The 15,342-nt window shown below is 38.8% G+C and overlaps 1 protein-coding gene across 7 annotated transcripts in view; it reads left to right on the top strand.

Annotated features, from left to right (window-relative positions):
• Positions 1 to 15,342, top strand: part of LOC115436573 (ATP-dependent 6-phosphofructokinase, platelet type) — a 49,986-nt gene that overhangs the window by 33,047 nt on the left and 1,597 nt on the right. For 4 of the 7 annotated variants that reach the window (XM_030159450.1, XM_030159447.1, XM_030159448.1 and 1 more), the window contains 6 exons: positions 4,962 to 5,114; positions 6,686 to 6,850; positions 12,342 to 12,403; positions 12,944 to 13,055; positions 14,579 to 14,678; positions 14,773 to 14,878. In XM_030159450.1, coding sequence (XP_030015310.1) covers positions 4,962 to 5,114; positions 6,686 to 6,850; positions 12,342 to 12,403; positions 12,944 to 13,055; positions 14,579 to 14,678; positions 14,773 to 14,878 — 698 coding nt within the window. Of the gene's footprint in view, positions 1 to 1,941; positions 2,095 to 4,961; positions 5,115 to 6,685; positions 6,851 to 12,341; positions 12,404 to 12,943; positions 13,056 to 14,578; positions 14,679 to 14,772; positions 14,879 to 15,342 lie in introns of all 7 variants that reach the window. The other 3 variants (XM_030159451.1, XM_030159449.1, XM_030159446.1) reach the window with 1 other exon arrangement.

Raw genomic sequence — 15,342 nt, 5'->3', positions numbered from 1 at the left:
ACACACATCACTTGGAAATGGTAAAAGGACTTCTTGGTATTATCGGTGCATGCAGTTTTAATTTACTTTTTCTTTAGCCAGTGCTTTAATAAGTGCTTTTTACCCTGAGCCCTCGCAGCAGGGTATTGTCATCATCAGTTCATTGTTCATCTGTTCATCTGTTGGTCCGTCCGTATGTGCAAAAACTTTGGCGCGGACCAGTGGTTCTCACCTGGGGGGGGCAGCAGATAGTCAATGATAAGGTGAGGGGACCTGACTTTCACTTTCTCACAGCTTTATTGACACGTCCTCCACATACAGGTCCGCCGCGTTACTTGCAGAATTATGTATTGGGGTCTGGATTGAGGATGGATTGAGGTCCGTGAGGGGGGGGTGCAGCAGGTACTCAATGATAAGGTGAGGGGAGTTCAGTTCTCACATCTTTATCTACAGAGCTATGGAACTCATTACATCCTCCACATACAGGTCCGTTGCATTATGAGTAGAAGTACACCCCCCCCCCTCCTTGTGGGGTCATATTAATAGCGATATCTAAGGACTGAATTTAGTAAATGCATCGCTCCTGTTTTTAACTTCATTTCCCGTCATGCAGTGTGGTACTGCGCTTCCAGTCAACGGTCATGGGGAACACAACGTGATTGTAAGGCTTTTGTATTCTAAAATCACTATCTCCCAAAATATTGGTCCTATCAACTTGCAGAGGTATTTAATGTGGAGATGGGACTATTCCTCAACTGTAGGTACCAAATTGGCCAGTTAAAAACATCTCAATTTCTCAGAACTGTGCAGATACACACACACACACACACACACACACACACACACACACACACACACACACACACACACAGACACTCTGAGACCTTCCAGTATTATGATATAGATAGTGTTTTGCCTAGCTCCAGGGGTCCTTATACCTTTTTCATTTTCATGAACAGACTGACCATACATGTATAATCTGTCATCAGTTTAATTCAGGTCAATTCTTCAGTACGATACTAATTATAATACATGATTATTTCATGATAGTTTACAAATTGAAGTCAGTGCAGTAACGCACCACTCCACTACCCTATCGACTAAATACCACAGCATTAATATAACATTATTCCTGTAAATAGTTAGTGTATAGTAGGGTTGCCAAACATATGGCCCGCGGGCCAAAACTGACCCATCAAAGGGTCCAATCTGGCCTGTGGGATGAAATATAACAATTTAGACTTCATATAGATATTAGCATTCAAAGGTGTCAAAATCATTGTAGTTCAGGGGCTACAGAAAGCCTAATTTGATCTCTGACCAGTAAAACAGTACTATAATCACCTAAAAATAATAACAACTCCAAATTTTTCTGTTTGTTTTAGTGTAATAAAGGAAAATTGCATGAAAATGTTTACATTTACAAACTATCTTTTCACAAAAAGTGAGAATCCTGAACAAATGTGAGCAATCTGAAATGTCTTAAGAGAAAAAGTGCAATTTTAACAATATTCTGCCTAAATGTTTTGTGCCTTTGTAGATCCACTGTGATCTGTAAGTGATAAACTGAGGCATAATATTGTTAAAATTGCACTTAGTTTTCTTAAAAAATGTCAGGTTGTCAATGTTATTCACATTCTTTGAAGGTTAGTTTGTAGATGTAAACATTTTCACAATGTAATTTTACTTTTTTCACTCTAAAACATAGAGAAAAATTTGGATTTGATGTTATGTATAGGTTATTATGTTATTATTATGTTATTATTGTACTGGACTGGTTTTGACATCCCTGGTGTATAGTGTGGCATTTGGTCACAGCTGCACTTTCCTCTAATATTTGAGTCTAAGCTTCTTCCACCTTTAGTTTGTCCTTCACCTCTTCCGTACCTTTCCTTTGTTTTTATATTCATAACAACAACCAATGAAATGCCGGCTCTCACTGCTGCCTACGTGTATGTCTAGGCCTACGTTGGATTACTGGAACTTTCTGCAGCACGGGACAAATATAACGAGTTCTGTGTGCCCATGGTTATGGTACCCGCCACCGTCTCAAATAATATACCTGGTTCAGACCTGAGCATTGGCTCAGACACGGCTCTGAACGCCATTACTGACGTAAGTGAGGCTGAGTTAGACAGCGTGTGTGTTTGACATCAGAGACACACACCAACCACTCTGTCTGGGCCTTCACTGACTGAACACCTACAACCACAACAAGCAGATATCAAACAGGTTTGTCATGTTTAAAAAGACCTCAGATTATTACTGTTTTCTGAAGTTATACTGATGAACCATAGGATGGATATGTGTGATTCCACTGTGTAGATGAAACCCATATTTAATGTATGTTTGAGTGCTGTCACCCTCAGAGGGCTGCAGTGTTTTCAGTGTAAACTCAGGGAGTCTGAGTTTAAAGGCAATCTGAAGACTGATTAGATCATGCAGTAAATAGTGTACATGAAATACAAGTTTGAAAACATTCAGGCAAACTTGACTTTTTGAGTCACAACGACTACATACATTTACAGTGTGTTGTGCTGGTCCCAACATTTTTAGGGGTTATTGGATGGTTTATGCATTGATGTCACATTCACACCCAAGCACACCACCTGAGTGGATTGAGTCATTTAGCAACACGGCTACTGCAGATTTGATTTCAACAGCAGAGAAATGCCATGATCACATTTTGATCACATTATGATCACCTTATTGATCCTGTTATGATCATGTTATGATTATTTTATGATCCTGTTATGATCACGTTATGATCATATTATAACCACGTCATGATCATGTTATGATCCTGTTATGATTACATTATGATTTTGTTATGGTCACATTATGATCCTGTTATGATCATGTTTTTGGTCTGTTTTGATCCTGTTCTGATCGCGTTATGATTGTGTTATGACCACATTATGATCCTGTTATGACCACGTTATGATCCTGTTATGATCACGTTATGATTGTGTTATGACCACGTTATGATCCTGTTATGATCACGTTATGATCCTGTTATTATCATGGCATTTCTATACTTTGTGTTTTTTGTACGTTTTAGCCTCTGGTGATGATGTACAGCTGCCAGTGATGTGGCTAAAGGCCTGGACATACTCCACAAGAACACAGTGTTTGTTTTCTCAAAGTGGCAAAAACAAGAACAAAATTAGTTCTAGTAAGGACATTTCATGCAGAACTCCTGGGAGGACCTCTGCTTTTACACATTAACTTCTCCAACTTCTTACCAATCACTCATGTTTTACCATACAACACAACACTAGAAAAAAGTTCTGTTCAGATGATATATCAAGAACGAGCTACAAGAACTCCTAAACCAGGGTTACAAAAAAAAATGTATATGTGTATGTAATAGCTTATAATAATATGTAATAACTTTAAAAGATCAGGGACAGTGACTCTTTTCTCAAATAATGTATTTTTAGAAAGGTAATGAAGGTTCATGCAGCCATGCAGACTCAGCTGAAACAGACAAATCCACTATAAACGTCATCTGAATGGTAACACGTTACACTTCACTTGTACGCCACTTCAGCAACTGGAAACATTAAATGATCACTTTCATTAGTTAAAACTGAGTAGAATGTTAACAAGTGCTCTGGACTCACGGTTAAGCTATGCGCTGTTGCGTATTTGTACATTAAAGGTGTTTCAGTAAATAAACTATGTGACTCACTAAACACACGTGTTTCCATACAATCGCCAGTAGCTTTCTCATGTTAGAAATATTTTTGTGTTTTTATAATATTATGTATTAAAAATATAATGACATATATTATAATATAATTACATTATTATGATGCTGCCACTTATAAGTTGCATCAGTACCACTCAATGGTGTAAACACAGTGACTTTGGCAGACTGTGACATCACATGCATACCCCTTATTGCAGTTTATAATATGGTTTCTGAGTCACAGTGGAAGAATCAGTCACACAAGCTAAAGAGCAGGATAATGGACACTCAGAGACACATAGAGTACAACAGCTTTGTTGCTGCGCTTGTTTTGGGCTTGGTTGTTCAGCGGTGGTCCCAGGTCAGTGTTGAGGCATGCTGTGACTTGTAGCATGTTTCTGTCACGTGGCCTTGGCTCGGTCCTGCAGCTTTACCTGTGTTTGTTTGAGAAACAACAAGAGGCTGGATGGATGGTGAGTTGGACACAGTGGGACAGTGCTGCCTCCTGTTTCTCCAAATGGCACCGAGTCAGTGTGTTGTGAGAGATTTGCATGCTGTCATTGGCAAGTTTACAGTGAGCATCACTCAGTCTGTGCTGAATGGTTGTGCTTTGACATGACTGCACAGCAGATTCCAGTGCATTGAAGGGGCTGAATAAGTTCTTTGCTTCTTGGACATAAAAGGAAACATCGGCCAGTGCTTCAACAGTCTGCGTCTCAGTCCTTATCATGTCGTGTCAGCACCTCAATATGTCAAACTGGGTGAGCCCTCTCAAACCCCTCCCATCCTATCTCTTGTTAGCCAATGGGGAGCCTCCAGAGAGCACATACTCTCTCTCTCTCTCACTCACACACACACACACACACACACACACACACACACTGCAGTGCAGCCAATAAGATGCTGAGCTCCATTCTAACACTCACTTTATTTGCAACTGCTCTCTTTTCTTGTGTTGTTGAAAAGTGTCCATGACAAGTAATATGTACCATTACATTCTTAATACGCTGTAGTCATCAGTGAGCATCAGTAGCTACTGAAACACTATTAGTGTTGGAAATATTTCACTATTAAGTTTTTAATGGAGCTTAAAAAGCCCAGTTTATATTGAGTTAAATGTAACAGCAGGAACCAAAAACAGGGTGATTTAACACGGCAGCGTGTACTGTGTGTTTCAGAACACTATGTGCAGTGCGTTTCCATGCTGCTTCATGTACAGTGTCCACAGTTTTACATATGTAGTGTGCCCCCTGCTGGTCTAACCTCATATCATGGCCACTACCATCAGGCCCTTGAGTGTTTGCTGCAGCTGTATGAGGCCCGAGCCAACTATGAGGAGTTTTGCATCCCGATGTGCATGCTGCCTGCCACCATTAGTAACAATGTTCCTGGCACCGACCTCAGTATCGGCGCTGACACGTCCCTCAACGCTATAGTGGAGGTAAGGGCCAGTCCAGCAGTGAAAAACACCGTCATAACAAGAGGTTTAGGTCACTGCAGTGTCACTGCTCTAGAATAATGAAGATGGCACTAGTGGTATTTTGGCTTTGGACAAGTTTTAATGTGTCATAATGTTATAAAATAGCATAAAACAGTCTGTAAAGTAATGTACACTACTATCAATGTTAATTTTCACAGGATGTTCTATAGTAATTTGAACTGTTTTAGTTTTAGTCTGTATATATAAAATCTAATCACTAATTGACTAAAATTGTATTTGATTAAATCTACATTAGTGTAATCAACAAAAGCTATTTATATTTATATATTATTATATATTATTATATTTATATTTATATTTGGTCAGTGTGTGTGAGTTGTCAGCCTGTCCAGTGTTGTTTTAACTTCAAGGACACACACTTTACAGAGGGTTTATTTAACTTGTCAAATGTCAAATCTAATCTAATGTACATTCTGTGTGTCCTAGGTGTTAACACTGTACATTTTAACATACCATGTTAAAACAATGATTTACATTGTCACACTCGATAGGTTCAGTTTTGCACATCTGCTCTATCTACAGAGCTGAACTCTGATTGGATCTCCTCCCAAAACATCCCTTCCAAACATTTTTGTCTGATTTCTTTTCACTATGTTTTTTGTCTATTTTTTTGTAAAAAAAAAAAGTAGCTTCTCAAAACAAAAATGAAATGAACATTGACTACTACTTTAAAGATTTCTGATATCCAAGAAAATGGACCAGAAAAACCTTGTGTTTTTACAAACAGTACAATTGTGCATTTTAAATGAACAGAAAACTCAGGTTTGTCATTTTCATTCTGAAACATGCCAGTATAGGTCAGTGCTGACTGGAATAACATTGCATGTGTGTAACATATGTAATTGTCTTAAATTGTGATTTATTGATTTTTGATGCCCACATTTGACTGTCCTAATTCACAGAATGCATGCCTGAGCTGATGTAGCTGACATTTAGACAGCTAATGATTTTTGAACATAGATGTATTTTTGCTTTAAAAATACAGTACAAGTGCATGCCCTGTTGGTTAGGATATCTGTTTTTCCACATGCATGACAGTCAGGTTCTCTGACTGAGGAGGCAATGTGTTAATGTTATGTTCAGTAAGGAGTCTGACGGTTCTGCAGGTGCATCCTGTCTGGCTCCAATATAAAGGGCAAGTACAGCTGCATGTTTACCCTGCTCCTCTGTAGGATTAAAAGTAAAGCTGCAACTGATCGTGATTTAATAAGTGATCTAATGTCAGTAGACAAAATGCTGGTGAACTTAAGTTTTTTTTCCTTATCTCATCATGAACAAAAACCCAGTTCACTTAAACATGAGACGAGTTTGATTTAGGAAAAAAAAACAAAACAAAACAACAACCTAAAACTAACTGTGATTAATGAATCCTCTGTTCATGAAGTCAATTTCCTTTTAAATGTCTATCAGATGATTTCAGTCAGTTTCAGCCTTACTCCAGTTGTTGCACCTGAGGCTGAGCTCTGCTATTTTGCTTGTTTTCTAATTTTTATTTTGGGTGTGTGGTTCAGACATGTGACCGCATTAAGCAGTCAGCCAGCGGTACGAAGCGGAGGGTCTTCATCATTGAGACCATGGGCGGTTACTGCGGATACCTGGCCACCGTGGGCGGTCTGGCTGCTGGCGCTGACACAGTCTACATCTATGAGGAGCCCTTTGACATCCGGGATCTGCAGGTTAGTTCTACAAAGTACTGCTCACTTCTCTGTTATTGTTTGTTATTGATGTGTGACACAGATGGTCAGTTTTCACACTGTTGACCAGTCGTATAGGGTGTCCATAAAGCCTCTTTACTATTTAACAAATGTATTACAAAAGCAAACGGATAGACAAATCTGTGGAAATTAGTACAAATTGACTTTGTTACATTTCTCAGATCAGAATTGAAATTCTCAAGACTACTTGTTGAATCTTCACATCATTGTATCACTTGTGCACATTAAAAAAGCAGTTTCTCATTTCTTTGAACAAGTTGCAAATGCTTTGGTACATCCACGCAAATGATTATGTTCTGCTCTTTTACTTATGTCAGGTTGATCAAAATGTATTATAATGGGTCTCTGTTGAATAGTCTCACCCCCCACAACATTTAAGCATTAATTCATTGCATAAATCTTTACATGCAAAATGGTTGAACAAGTTGTCATAACATATCAAACATATTTCTATACATTTCCATTAGACTTTTTTTCTAAATCTGTCCTGGATTGGTAAACTGATCCCAGGTGAATCTTGAATTTCTCTAACGAACAGAAGATATTCATTGGGATGTGGATGAGAACTTGTGGCCCAACAGACAGGAACGTCAGGAGGTTTAGAAAGACTGCACTGTAATTCTTACAGCACTGCATGTACAGTTTTCGCTAAGGAGATTGTCCTATGTTCACATTTCTTTTTTTGTTTTTTTCTTGGTGCGATGCAGTGCTGTCTTTTTCTTTCTTAATTGCAATGACATGGTCTGTCAATAAATTACAGTGCAAACAGTAAGAGCATAAATGTGAATCTTGTCCGGTCTCTTGCAATCAATCTCCCACATACACTAAGGTGTAACTTACAATTCACAATAATTGTCATCAAAACTTTAGCCATAGTTTACATCAGAACATGCCTCCAGAGTACACTGTTATATTAACAACATGACTAAGCAGTTTTAGTGTCTTATCCATACACAGTGACACAAGGACTTGTCATTCTGAATGCACTGACATGTTCATTGACACGGATATTTACTTTTGAGAGATGAACTAAGGCTTTTGAGATTTCGGATTTTAATTTTGCTTGATACACGATATCTTTAACATAGCCCCATGGAAAGAAATCCAGGGGAGTGATATCTGTTGAATGAGGTGGCCAGGGAATTGGGCCATTCCTTCCAATCCACTCGTCTGGAAATGTTTGATTTAGGAACCCACCAACATGCAGTCCCCAATGTGGTGGTGCACCATCTTGTTGGAAAATGATGGTCAGTTGAAGGTCATCCAGTTGTGGTGCCATATATTCAGTGAAAAGGTCAAGGTAAACATTTGCAGTAATTGATCTCTTGTTGAAGAAAAATGGACCAATGATTCGATTATACATGATCCCATGCCACACATTCACCTTTGAACTATCTTGTGGAAGTTTTCTGGTCACATGTTTTAATAAACCACACTATACATTGTGCCTTTTCTTGAGGAGTAGCCATTTTTAGGGGTTTATTTAACAGAACCTGTTTCATTAACAGGGTACCTCAAATACACAAATGCAATGAGATTAAAAACTTTGATATCCTCTGAATACACAGAACAAATTTGATTAGCATATCTCATCATTTGCTTTTGTAATACATTTTTTCAATTGTAAAAAGATTTTGTGGACACCCTGTATATTTGTGAATGTTATCTGTGGCCATTGAAGCAGCCCAGTACAGCCTGTGGTTTTTAATGCAGCAGAGTCCCTCAGATGGTCGCTGTGTGATTCAGCAGAGGACACGTGACCCAGATTACGACAAAGCAACTTATTAATAACCTCTGAGCTGCATCAGTCATTCCATGACAGACACATCTCATCAGCACAGATCAGGTCAGGAGGATTATTATGAATGTGGCATCCCACTGGTGTTGCTCTCACTGTGATTCATTCTCAGTGTAGCAGAAATAAACTCCACTTTAAGTAAGTAAGTGAAAATAATCAAACTGATCCTCACCAAATTTATTTTCTCAGAAGGTTCAGAATTACTTTTGGGCTCAATCTGACCCATTTATTTTTAATCTGGTCTTTTTTTTATATTCCCATTGAAAAACACAGATGTGCATTGCATTCACAAAACAAAAAAAACACTTCATATTGTGAATTTGAGATTTTGATTCAGTGAATTAAAGATAAAATGTTGTCATTCTGGGATCAGTGTCTTGTAAGCCTAGTTATCAGTCATGGAACATGGAATCCTCTGAGAAAGTGTAATAGTTTTATATAAAAGACTAAAACTTCATTTCCAACGTGCAGTTACTTTATTTGTAGATAAATGTTGAGTGAAAAGATCAGTTAGGTTTTTTTTGATTAATTTTGTATTATGTAACAGAGTGACTCCAAATCCATATCAGATATTATTACACCAGGAAAATGAGAAACTTCAGTCAGTTGAATATCACTATGTTTATAGAAAACTCAACAACAGTAGGACTAACTACTCTCAGACTGACTTATGTCCTTTATTATACTTATGAGAAATGTGTCTAATTCCATTTTGCTTTAGTGAATCCAAGGTGCTTTTATAGAAAATGCTTCCCAAAAATTTGGTTAATTTTCTAATAACACTAAGCAGCGAGAAAAGACTTGTGACTTAATCTTGGCTGTTTGTGGATAAATTGCTGACAGTTGCTGCAGATTGTTTGAATTATCACCACACAACAGGCAGGGAGTGTTTTATCCTATCTGAAAAGAGTAAAATATAAAGGCCATAATTGTGTCCAGACATTGATGAGAACTAATAATACAAAGGCTTCAGACACAAACCCAATTTTTGTTGCACTAATTCCCTGTGTGCTTGCAAAGCAAAGCACAGGGGACTATTGTTCGTCATATTTCTTCTTTTTTTTTTTTTATTACGTTTTCTGACTTACACAAAAAACTTTGAAAAAAAAGTGTGGCCCAGACCGTTGGAAATAGACTAAAACATGTTATTACAAAAATGTGCAACCTGGTCTTATAACATGTGCTATGTATATGGCTTGACATTCCGATGCAGGGATTTCGTTAAAATTGCAAAAAAATGGTCAAATTTCTCCATCCGCAATGAATTGGGCCATTTTCAAATGGCTACCATTCCCAAACGATTCGTGCTAAAATTATTCTGTCAGCGCACAAATGTTTGGCTTGGTCCAAAGATTATCTGTGTGGTCACGTGGTAATGATATCACTTATGGTTTTTGCACAAAAATGCAAAAAAAACAAAACAAAAAAAAACATTTATTTTCAATGGGAGCGACAAAAAAGTTGTTTGTTTTCTGACCACTACTGCTTTGCCATACTTTTACCTACAGACTTCATTTAAACTTTAAAATGCAGGCATTTTTGTCATCTCTCCAAAAATGTCTGTGGTATGAGGATGGGGTTTATGGTTTTCAATAGGTGAGTCTTCAAAAACCCCTGGCTTGAGTGAAAATTTCATCTGCTAGAGTGGGTGATGTCATCACCTAGAGTGGAGGAGCAGCAAAAATTCACCTGAAAATTTTCTGAACAACTCGCCCTCCCAGCCAAACGATACATAGGAGGCGAATGATCTTTTCCAAAAATGTAGCCATGGTTCCTGGGCTTCATATGAATCCATGTTTGAAGACCTAGCTCTTTCTAAAGTAGTAAGCAGGCAGTAGTCTGGGGGCAAATCCCTCCTCAGCAAATCCTTCCTCAGCTCCTATTCAAATCAATACAAATCAGTGCTAAAGGGATCGTTCTGCTCCTGGTGAATTGAATGTTTTACACTGCCATAACTCACAGTATGGACAAAAAAAGATATGTGTGTTCCCCAGGTCTGTCTGCTGCTCATGATCATGTTAGTTTTCACCTATCATTTACAGTTTTCCCATAATTAGCAGCTGTTCGGGAGCTGTTTCACACTGTTTCACAGTGCTTGTGTCTGTGTCTTCACTGCTTGCACTGCTCATTGTCATGGTATCAGCACATGTGGTCTGTGTGGCACAGCTGCAGACAATTAAGTAGGGATACACCGATACCACTTTTTTCCTGACCGAGTATGAGTATGAGTACTTACATTTGAGTACTTGCCGATACCGAGTACCGATAGAGTACTTAATAATCCCATTCCAGTTCTTAGTTCCTTTTGTAAATGTGCTTTATTGTCGCTGTCATTAGTCAAACTGGAAAAAAGTGCTGCTACTGACAGTTAATGTGTTGGAATGAGCGTTTCTCAATTAATCCACCGGGGGCGCCGCTCTGAATTAACCATACTGGACAAATACCATGAAGAAGAGTAAAGTTTTTGAGAAGAAGAAGAAGAAAGTCAGTAATAACAAACATGGAGATGACAGAGGTAACACTAATGTGATGCTAATATTGCAGTGTTTTCACTGGTAAGGTTTAAAAGTTTAGCTTCAGCAGGTAGAGAAAAGATGAATGGGCGATAAGTTTCGTTTTCACTTCTGTTGGTGGCGGTTCGCACCGCTCCATACACCCGCTGGTATTCTCATTCTGTTTACGCATCCACGAGCACCTGGTAAACATATGGAATGTACGCACAGGACGGATAGAACGCTGCGTCCGTATCCGTCTGTGTCTTTAATGTTACTTGCAGTCAGTGTTACTTTTATCACCGTCATTTATTTTGAAAAATCTCCACACTCTTCAAACTCCCCACCCATTATTCCTCCTCCTCGTACCTGCTGCACTGATCTGTGAATGTCACACGGCCGTAAGTGGTATCGGTGCATTTGTATCGGATGTCTTTTATGAGTACGAGTACGAGTACACACACTGAGTATCAGAGCAGATGCCGATACTCGTATCGGTGCATCCCTACAATTAAGATAATTAAGGCTCCACAAAAAAAAAACCCACACCAATACAGATATACTAAAATTAAAATTAAATCTAAATAATAAATAATGAATGCAATAAGAATAAATATAAAAACATATAAATATAATTAAGCTGAAAAACTTCCCATAAATTCTTTGTATGAAATGAATGAGCTCACCTGGGATCACATACAGACACATGGAACTATTCAATTAAAGGAGCCTATTTAAACACTGCTTTAACAGGACTGACATAGACTGTGGGAGGGCTTCTCATCTGAATACAGGTCTACAGAAAGTCTGTGGTGACGTCAGTCCACAAACACTGACACACACATTCACAGATGAAGTGAATGGGAGATACTTCTTGCTTTTACATCGCACAAGTCCACCGATCTGGCAAGAGGCAAGCACACGGGTTACTTTTCCTTCAGGAAATGTATGGAAGTCTAGTTCCACACTGTACTGTTGGTGCATGTACAGTGACTTCCAGCAGAGGTGTGTGTGGCTCCCTCTGCTGGTGTGTTGGTGCCTGTGTATCTCTTTGCTGGATTGTGATGAGATGGTGTGTGTGATTCGCTGCTGATCGGCTGCTCGTTGGGTGTCAGGCCTCTTTGCTGTGCTTTAATGTGAACCTTCAGTGCTTTGTTTACAGGCTAACGTGGAGCATCTGACCCAGAAGATGAAGACGAGCATCCAGAGAGGTTTAGTGCTCAGGTAAGTCTTCCTTAGTCCTCCTCAGAGTCTGTCTTTCTGCTCCTTTTTTACCTTGTGTAACATGTCAGAGCTGTTTCCTAGGCATCACCTTGCCTGTGTGAGTCTTTTTGGAAGTGCAAGTGAAGCGTGTGAAAATTCAGTAAAGAGGGTAAACATTAAATATGTAAGTGTGTTTTATTGCAAATTTTAAGTGTATGTTCTTTTGACACAAACAGTAGATCAGAGTTGGTATAGTTGCTATTTCAGTCCTGTGTCGGTGTCTGAAGGGCTCCCAGCAGGACGTGGTCCATTAAAATAGGACAGGTTGTGTATTTTGTGTGTGTTGGACAGTGTGGAGGTGACTTTGTGTGTCTCTGCTGAGCTCTGCACCTACTTCATTTCACTTCAGATGCCACATTTGGTCACATCAGGTGGCTCTTCTTTGTTGTATGTTTAGCTGCTGCAGTGGCCGAGCAGAGTAATGCCCTGGCTCAAGGGCACTTTGGTGCCGTTACACATGGCATGAATGGAGAACATCCAGTCACTGTGTTTGTTTATCAGGAATGAGAACTGCAATGAGAACTTCACCACTGACTTCATCTACCAGCTGTACACGGAGGAGGGACGAGGAGTGTTCGACTGTAGGAAGAACATCTTGGGACACATGCAGCAGGTCACACACACATACAAATACAACACACATTTGCATGCAAGCACTTGCACACATATGCACATACACACACACATACAAATACTACACTTGCACTCATGCACACATACTACATGCACACACATACACATATATACAAATACTACACACACACACACACACACACGTACACATACACACACATATACATATACAGGGTGGGGAAGCAAAATTTACAATATTTTGAGGTAGGGATTGAAAGACAGTGTATGACCAATTAGTTTATTGAAAGTCATGAGAATTTATTTGCCACAAGAAAATTTACATAATAGAAAATGTTTTTATTCTATGTGTCCTCCTTCTTTCTCAATAACTGCCTTCACACACTTCCTGAAACTTGCGCAAGTGTTCCTCAAATATTCGGGTGACAACTTCTCCCATTCTTCTTTAATAGTATCTTCCAGACTTTCTCATAATAGTTTTGCTCGTAGTCATTCTCTTCTTTCCATTATAAACAGTCTTTATGGACACTCCAACTATTTTTGAAATCTCCTTTGGTGTGACGAGTGCATTCAGCAAATCACACACTCTTTGACGTTTGCTTTCCTGATTACTCATATGGGCAAAAGTTTCTGAAAAGGTATGGATAATAGTGTTAGGTATGATTATGACATCAATATATGTTTGGTTTCAAAACAACTGACGTAGTGCCTGCTGAGAAAAAACAACTAAATGTTCACTGTAAATTTTGCTTCCCCACCCTGTACACTCTTTGAGAGGTTGAGGTGGTGGTGGTCACTGTCTCAATGTGCAGGTATGGATGTAAGACAGGAGTAGTTGAGGGACATCCAGATGACAGACAATCAATCACAAGACATTTATGAACATCTATATGAAGCTTTTAAAGGGTTCCTTTGAGTTTTTGTTACGGTTTTATCATCTACATTTAGTGATTCTAGTCTAACCCTGTAAACTAGCCCTGTAGTCCATCCCTGTAGTCTAATCCTGTAGACTAACCCTGTAAACTAGCCCTGTACACTAACACTGTAGACCACTGATCCCAGTCTAACCCTGTACACTAACCTTGTAGAAAAACCCCATGAGTTGGATCAATGAGCGTGGATGTAGACACTTGTTTTTACATTCAGTTAGAAGTATCTTCGCTGAAAAATTAACTTTTTCTTAATTTTTCTCTATTCTGATATAATTAACTTTGAATTTACTCTGAGGTTTCATGAACGTCTACATGATCTGTGAATTAAATATAGGAAAATACATGATTTACACCAAAAAATGCAGAATACAGAGGATAATTTTATTTAAAAAATTGGTGATAAATCAGTTAAGAAAGGTAAAATTCATTTGGAAACTGCCACAAAAGTACCACTGGGTCTTTATGGGTTAAAGCTCTTACCTCTACCAAGGCCCCACCAGTCCTGTATGTGAATAAACACTTGAACCCACACACATATGAGTGCATGTTTACTTGGACGTTGTTCATTTTTAAAGGCTCTCTTTGACAAAGACACTATTGTTGCCTTTTACAGGGAGGAGCTCCATCTCCATTTGATAGGAACTTCAGCACCAAAATTGCTGCTAAAGCCATGCAGTGGATCACACGTACACTCAAGGAGTCCTTCAAAGGAGGTAGAAAACTAAAGGAGCTCATGGGACCTTTGTGGATGTGTTGTGTTGTGTGTGTGTTTATATGTAAAAGCTGCTGTGTGTGTTTCGGACACAGGCCGGGTGTTTGCTAATTCGGAGGATACCTGCTGTCTGTTGGGGATGCGTCGCAGGGCAATGGTCTTTCAGCCGGTGTCAGAGCTCCGCGATGAAACCGATTTTGTGTAAGAACTGCTCTTATATCTACAGTTGTGCAGCTTTAAATATAGAAACACCAACTAAAGCTAGATTTGCAAGAAGTTAAAACAGACTGCAGGGATCACCACACTATACGCACTCAATACAACCAACCCCTTAAAGTCAAGTTTCTCCAGCAACATCCACACACGTTCCCAAAGGGGTTTATTCAAGGATGCATTATTCCATCCGGATTCTGGACTCCAAAATCATCCCCATTTTTAAACGCTATCAACTGATATAAACATTTGTATAATAATAACATTTTGATTATATCACTATCATGTCTCTCTGAGGTACACTGAAGAACAACTAGAAGCATAATGTATATTCCAGAGGCTTTTATTGACAAATAAATCACATTTAGCAAGGAATAATTTTTTTGCCATTCTTTAAAATTTTGGGAATGATGTGTACTTGTTGAGGTAAAATCCAAGCATTTGGGACCTCT

This window comes from Sphaeramia orbicularis, chromosome 17, assembly GCF_902148855.1.
Source record: "Sphaeramia orbicularis chromosome 17, fSphaOr1.1, whole genome shotgun sequence".
NCBI classification, from domain to species: Eukaryota; Metazoa; Chordata; class Actinopteri; order Kurtiformes; family Apogonidae; genus Sphaeramia; species Sphaeramia orbicularis.
The sequence above is the reverse complement of the archived record's forward strand: the minus strand, read 5'-3'. Positions and strand labels throughout refer to the sequence as shown.